The 6,564-nt window shown below is 41.3% G+C and overlaps 1 protein-coding gene across 1 annotated transcript; it reads right to left on the minus strand.

The window, feature by feature from the left end:
• Window positions 1-927: 927 nt before the first annotated feature.
• LOC5519924 (putative pyrophosphatase PpaX) lies at window positions 928-4,787 on the minus strand. The gene is made up of 5 exons (XM_032364681.2): window positions 4,587-4,787; window positions 3,838-3,940; window positions 3,333-3,423; window positions 2,561-2,691; window positions 928-2,242 (listed from the first exon to the last, which is right to left on the minus strand). Exons 2-5 carry the CDS (start codon window positions 3,929-3,931, stop codon window positions 1,407-1,409), a joined length of 1,152 nt encoding a protein of 383 aa, XP_032220572.2. The 5' UTR covers window positions 3,932-3,940; window positions 4,587-4,787; the 3' UTR covers window positions 928-1,406.
• Window positions 4,788-6,564: the final 1,777 nt, after the last annotated feature.

Consider the following 6,564-nt stretch of genomic DNA (forward strand, 5'->3'; position numbering starts at 1 on the left):
GCCATTTGCCGAGTGCAAATGGCTGCCTGAACTGAAAACTGAGTGTTCATCATGTCTGGTGAACACTCAGTTTTCAGTTCCTTACCAGTGCATTGACGGGGCTTTTTCGCCCCTCCCGCCACCCCCTAAGTATATGTAAGAATTCCACTGACAACAGTGTGACAGGTTGCAGTGTGGGACAGTGACCTCTGGATGACACTCGTAGGCCCACTTTGAACCTAGCCGCCAACTGATCTAGTGTTAATGAGTTTAAGCATCGGATAAGGTACCGGGAGAGTCTCCGGATACTGTACTTTTCCGGGCGAGTAAGAGCAGGGGGCTCCAGATGATAGCAGCGAGGCTTTTACACTCTCTGAATGGACTACCCTGGGAGAGCAATATGCTTAATTTATTCCGCTGAAAATATTAGGGAAAACATTGTTTTGGGGTGTTTTTCTTTTCCAAAAAAGTTTACTGGAGTTATTGAGCTCCCGTAAGTTAGACGGCAAGTTACCAAACTGAGCGGGAGACGAGAAAAAGTTGGGTGGTACTGTATGGCCGCCGACTCTAGGGTTGAGATCGCATAGGTAACGTCCACCATCCTCTGTGAAGATTGCCAGATGGTGACGCACCAAAGTAACCATTCTCGTGTAGGTAGTCTATCTCCTTGGAACAAGCGTTTGTTTTTCTCCCCTCACCCCTAAACAAGGAAATCTGTTCACAACAGGAAACCCACAGCTGTTTCTATTCACTCTCGAGCTTTTAACGTCTGCGCTTTCGGAGGAAGCTACTGTAAAAGTGAAAAACTATATTGTATAATCTGGGCTCCTAATCCTGCAGCATGCGCACAGTTCCTAGCTAGCTGAAACCTAGAGCTAATGGGAACTAATTCATAATTCATTTTCTCATCCAATTGGCCTAGGTGAACAGTTAAGTCCATAAAAGCAATCTATTTCAATTTACTTTATTGAATTTTAAGTTTACTTTAAGTTTACTTTTTATTCAACACTATATAGTCAATAACCCAGAAACGTATGTGAGTACTTTAAAATGTCAATTAAAATATGACCCCCCTCAAAATTCTTTGTCATCACACCTTTTCAAATTACCGTTATCTTGTTTTTTTTTTGTTGTTCCATAAAGTATTCTCGAGCGATCACTAAAAAAAGTATTATTTAGAAAAAAAAAAAAACATCACACCCTCTCAAACTAGGGAGGGTAGGTTGCACAGTACATACAAGGGAAAAAAGGAAACTAGGGGGCACAGCCACGCCACTCTTGGTCATTTCACTAAGATTTAAGGAAAAAACTGGAAGGGAAAAAGCCCCTTGGCCCCTATAGGAATTGGCACTGAACCTTTTTTAAAATTACGAAATATTTATAGCCTATTTACAACAATAATAAATAATTGACCCTTACTGATATTTTTAAGGTCGAAATATAATACCAAGAAGTTCGTTCACACTGTCTACAACAACATCAGAGTCCTTCTCAAGTGACTTTCTGGACCCAGCACCTGAAAGAACCCCAACTGTAAGCCCCAGTCCTGCAGATCGGCCCATACCTGTGTCAGCAGTGGTATCTCCGATTACTACAGTTTTTGTGGGGCACACGTTAAGGTTCCTGCAGATGTTAAGGGCATTATCAGGGGCTGGTTTAGGTTTAGAGATCTCATCATCACCACACACAACCATGTCAACCATTGAGGTTAGGCCCAGCCGATCCAGTGCTGACATGGTGCCACTTCTCGAGTCTGCAGTGCACACCGCAATCTTCACATTGTTGGATTTGAGGGTGGAGAAAATGTTGTTTAGGTCACCAAGAGGTTCAAGCATCTCTTCATTCCCAGTGTCAAAATCATTACAGCAGTTTTCCACCAGAACATGAGCTTCCATGCTGTCTAACCCACACTTGACCAGAACCTCTTTCACTTTATTCTTGATGTCGGCAATAACAGCATGAGCTAGGAGTGCATCTTCATGGTATTCATTCTTCACTGGGCAGTAGCCAACAGCTTCGTAGAGCTTATCTGCTAAATCCATCCCAGTCGACCTTTCAATCTCATCAACGTGTGCCTTGAACCAGGGTATCCACACTGAGTTGCAGTTGATCAGGGTGCCGTCTTTGTCAAATATGACAAGGGAGGTGGGGATGTCCTTGCCCTTAGAGCTGTAACCATCACCGGCGAGGCTGGAGAAGGTAGCAGCACCAGCAAACTGTGGCCCACGCCTAGGAACCACTGGCCTATACCAAGGGGTACCACCTAGGACAGTGGCATTCATTAGAACCTAAATATGGGGGCCCTCCCAGGGATGCGAATTCCCTCTGGTTTGATATCCTTACCAGAAAAAAGTGACCTCAGAGATACTTAACAATTTGAACAAGTTATGCTTCTCACAAAAGGATGTGGACAAAAATGGAATTTGATTTCCATGTGTTCTTAATTGACAGATAGGAGGAAATTGAACAGTATCTCAAAAACAAAAATCTAATTCTCAATAACCAAAAAAAGATAACAAGCCCCATTACAAACAGATCAGCCATCATCAGCACAAGAATGCTGATTGTTGTACAACTCTACCTCGTGTTTTTGTGTGCCCTTCAACCCAGAGATCATGATCTCTGATGGGCTTAAGCAGTAGATCTGTAGATGTCTCTGAAACATCAGGTTTGTTGAACAGCAAACCATAATTGTGCCCATTGACAATCACCCTGCAGATGGACTACATTTAGCACATCATAATCATCACATATGATGTTAAAATCTAAATTCTTAATTTTTTTGAGTCACCTAACTTCAAATTAAGATGTCTTTAACATTTTACAGTGCCTATTTTACAGTGCCCATTTTACAAATCTCATTCTGCTGATTTTACATTGGAATCTGATAACGAGATCATAAATTTTATAATGACTTCCAGTAAAAAGCTTCTAAATGAGACATTGCACAAATATATAATACTATAATGAACAATATATATTCAGCAGCTACAAAACATGCCACGATGAACGTACATACCAGGTTTACCTAAAAGAATGTCAAACAAAGCAGTCCTGTGAGATTTTATCTTCACAGAAAACAAGAATATTATAGTATTTATTGAAGATAGTGCATAATAAAGCTTCGCTGTTGAAATTAGCTGAGTGGTCAGTTGAAAGGATATAAAGTAAATCAATCACATGAAATCACAGAAACAATGTAAGTTTTGTTAAACAAAGATAAAATATATCTCCCACCTTTCCTCTGGTATTAATAATAACAACTTAAGTTCACTTTGCATTTTATAAACATGGAAGTGTAGAGTAAGTGAGTAACAGCATGCATAATATTGATCAATTTCATGTTTTCTCACCCTTTTCTTTGAGGTCCCACAATAACTATCTCCCCCTTTCCATTATAGCCAAATCCAAGGTTACTATCATACACAGCAGCTGCTCTCAAACCTGCCAATGAAAAAAATATTAGAATTAAAAAATAAATAAAATGTATATTATAATAATCTCCAAGGTTAGTCCCTCAACGTTCTTTTTACCTTTGTTTTCGTAAAATTATGTTATTATATCTCATAACATTAGACTTGTTGAAATAATTTATATGCATATGGATAAATGTTTGTGAGGCCTGAAGGACGAGCTATGACCTCTTTTGAATTTACATGGTTGAAAATTAGTCACGTGAATCCAAAGCCCTTGAAACCATGTTGGCCTAGCTCCCGCCACTGACTTCTATGAACTTTTCAAATGAAATTGTAACGATACAGTGCTAAAATTAAAAAGGTTAATGATTCTGTCGCCTTTGGTCAATTTTGAACTTTTAGTCACACAACAAATCATAAAAGCTTAGAGTGCTATGTATACCTGAAAAGTCAGCTTGGGTGTTAATCCCTCGTAAAAGCTTCAACTTGCTTGCACTACCGGCGAACAACCTTCTTGTAGATATATTCACAGCCATTCTGAGGTTCTGTTGACAAATAATATGTCGGGCACTGGAAATAAAAGCCTAAGTTCATAGCAAATAAATTTATTGATCGAAGTGCGTCAATACCAACGTCAAGATATTGATAAACAAAATCCCACACAGGAAGAGTGAGGCGAACAAATGCTTAAAACGCAAATACGATCGAATAAATTTCAACGAATATTTTGTAAACAAACCGCGAAATGGGTTCTGCAAAACACCATAATATGCCGTAAAACCTAAAAATACAGCCGAATTAAAAGCATAATAACTTTAATGTTATTAAACGAAAAGACGCTGTAAAACCATATAGGGGTTCTCAAAGCAGGATTTAGATTCCGTCAAAAAATTTCGGCGAGAAAAGGAACCGAAATACCCAGGCTTTGGCGGTAAAACCCCAAGAAGGTGAAAGAATGACCGTGGACTGACTTTTGAGCCAAAAATATATAAAAGAGAGTATCTATGAAGAAGGAACTATCACCAACAAAGGATTGACATTAAACTCGGGAATAATTTGTTGTTGATAAATATGATCCGTTGCTACAGTCGAAGTTAGTCTTGAAGCGCGTCTTGAAGTTTCGCTTATCAACGGAGTTACAAGAGCGTTCTAGACAGGCAAAATATCACACAAAAAATACAACAAACATACCTTGAGGCTGACCTGAGCAATCACAAAGGTATCTTGGAGATTCTGCGATATATACTAAAAACAAATTCTATCCTTTGCTGTTTTGGTGGTTGGATAACTCGTTTGAGAGGTCAGCCATTAAAAAAATGTCGAACGATCCCTCCACCCAGGTTTTATACCATGCAATCACGTGGCGTGACGTCAAACGTATGCAATCACGTGACGTGACGTCAAACGTGGACTTTGAACCCAATAACAAGGGAGCACGATCTACTCATGCAGTCGTTTGACAAAAGGTTGTCATCAACCGGCTTTGCGACTACGCGACAAGCCCGCATGTAAGCATGGGTAAAAAAACACTGAAGCGCTTAGCTTTACAAAGGCCCCTATTGTATACTCTCCGGAGAGCCGGTTAAGCAGGCTAGTATACTATGGTCCCCAAGCCGCTGTAGCAGGTTGACCAACCGGTTTAGATGCCAATCCACCCACAGGGTTTGGAAAGAGTTTGATTTTTCAAGCCATGCCGAAAATGTGCGAGGGGAGCCCGATATATCTTGTATCTTGTCTTCTCCAGTCGATAATCCGTGACCAGTTGGCCAATCTGAAATCAATCGGGATACGTATCGCCGATATTTCCAACCCAGGACACTGACATTCTAGTCAAGGGAAAAGAGAGGATCGTGCTCGGTGGTCCGAGTTATTGTTTGGTAATGAAGCGAGCTGGCGAAACGGCAAAATATATCTGAACGCGTAAGATTTCCCACAGTGATTTGTCTCCAAAAAAGATTGATCGATGACAACTTTAGACATGTTTTTTAACTTTTTTAAAATCCCCAAGGGACCCAGGCGCCGTGACGGCTTTTTTGCCAAGTTTTCAATTTTCAGTTCCAGTCTCGAATTACATGCCTAAACCGGTTTTGCGGTTATGACGTCAGTCACACAACCCGATGTTATTTTCATACCCGAGTCAAGTGATTAAAAGTTTTTCCGAATAGCACATGCATAATATGTCCCACACTAACTTCTGTCATATCTGCAACAACACTTCTTTAGGCAAGTTTAAGTTAACTGGCTCTAAGACGAAGAAGGAGCGATACGTAGAACCAGACCTGTCAACTCTTCCTGATAAACCACAGGTAGCCCAGGCAATGGTTTTACAGCTTGTTCCTAGATCGAATCGGCTGTTCATTTGTTTTTGTCAAATGTATGTCTAATAATTATTGAGTTCCCCGCTGCTTCCTGCTGACATTTACGAGCTTCTGTATTTGGATTTGATCACATTCACGGTGCAGGCCCGTACCCAGGGGGTGTGCGAACACCCCCCCCCCCCCCCCTACAACGACCGAAGGCCACTTTCGGTTGTCAATAGACATACTATTTGTAGATATCTCCCGTGGAGATAACGCAAAAGCATAAAAAATCTCTTTTTGTTCTTTCGGGGGTGGCCAGATTTTTATCAAGAACTAAACCCCCCCCACCCCCCCCCCCCCACCCCCAAGGTCCACTTTTTCGGATTCCGCACCCCCCCCCCCCCCCCTCCCCCAAGAAAAATCCTCTGTACGGGCCTGCGGTGTGGGCACATCTTCGGAGCACAGTTCCAGGTCGGTCGTTTGACGACACGGTGCATTTTTGCGAAAAAAAAATCGTTTATGAGCGAAGTTGGTGTCGTCGTGAGCGTGTCGAGGCGCTCCGTGTGCTTCCTTCTCATATAATATGTAGAGTGAGGTAGGGCTGACCAAATGTTACGAAACTTTACGGAGGTAATTAAAATTATCACTTCTAACCGCTCCGTAAAATTCGTGTGTTTTGCTTTCTCACGTACAGAAACCCAAAAACCACTAAGTGTGAGCTTGGCAATATGAAGAAAACGTTGTCGTTTTGGGGGCCTGGTACCGAGGAAACTTAGTTTCTTTTCAGGGACCTTCTCAACTAACTAAAGATGGTCACAGTAACTGTTTTTCTCTTCTGGTTACAAGTCATAAATTTTACGAAGCCCCTG

Source organism: Nematostella vectensis, chromosome 6 (genome assembly GCF_932526225.1).
Source record: "Nematostella vectensis chromosome 6, jaNemVect1.1, whole genome shotgun sequence".
In the NCBI taxonomy this organism is placed as follows: Eukaryota; Metazoa; Cnidaria; class Anthozoa; order Actiniaria; family Edwardsiidae; genus Nematostella; species Nematostella vectensis.

Bases quoted from the DNA above. Each gene is read 5' to 3' on its own strand.
- LOC5519924 (XM_032364681.2), bottom strand. From the start codon at position 3,931: ATGGCTGTGAATATATCTACAAGAAGGTTGTTCGCCGGTAGTGCAAGC. The intron at 3,424-3,837 runs GTATACATAGCA...TTTCATTGGCAG, and splicing joins CACCCAAGCTGACTTTTCAG to GTTTGAGAGCAGCTGCTGTG. The intron at 2,692-3,332 runs GTGAGAAAACAT...GTCCATCTGCAG, and splicing joins GTGGGACCTCAAAGAAAAGG to GGTGATTGTCAATGGGCACA.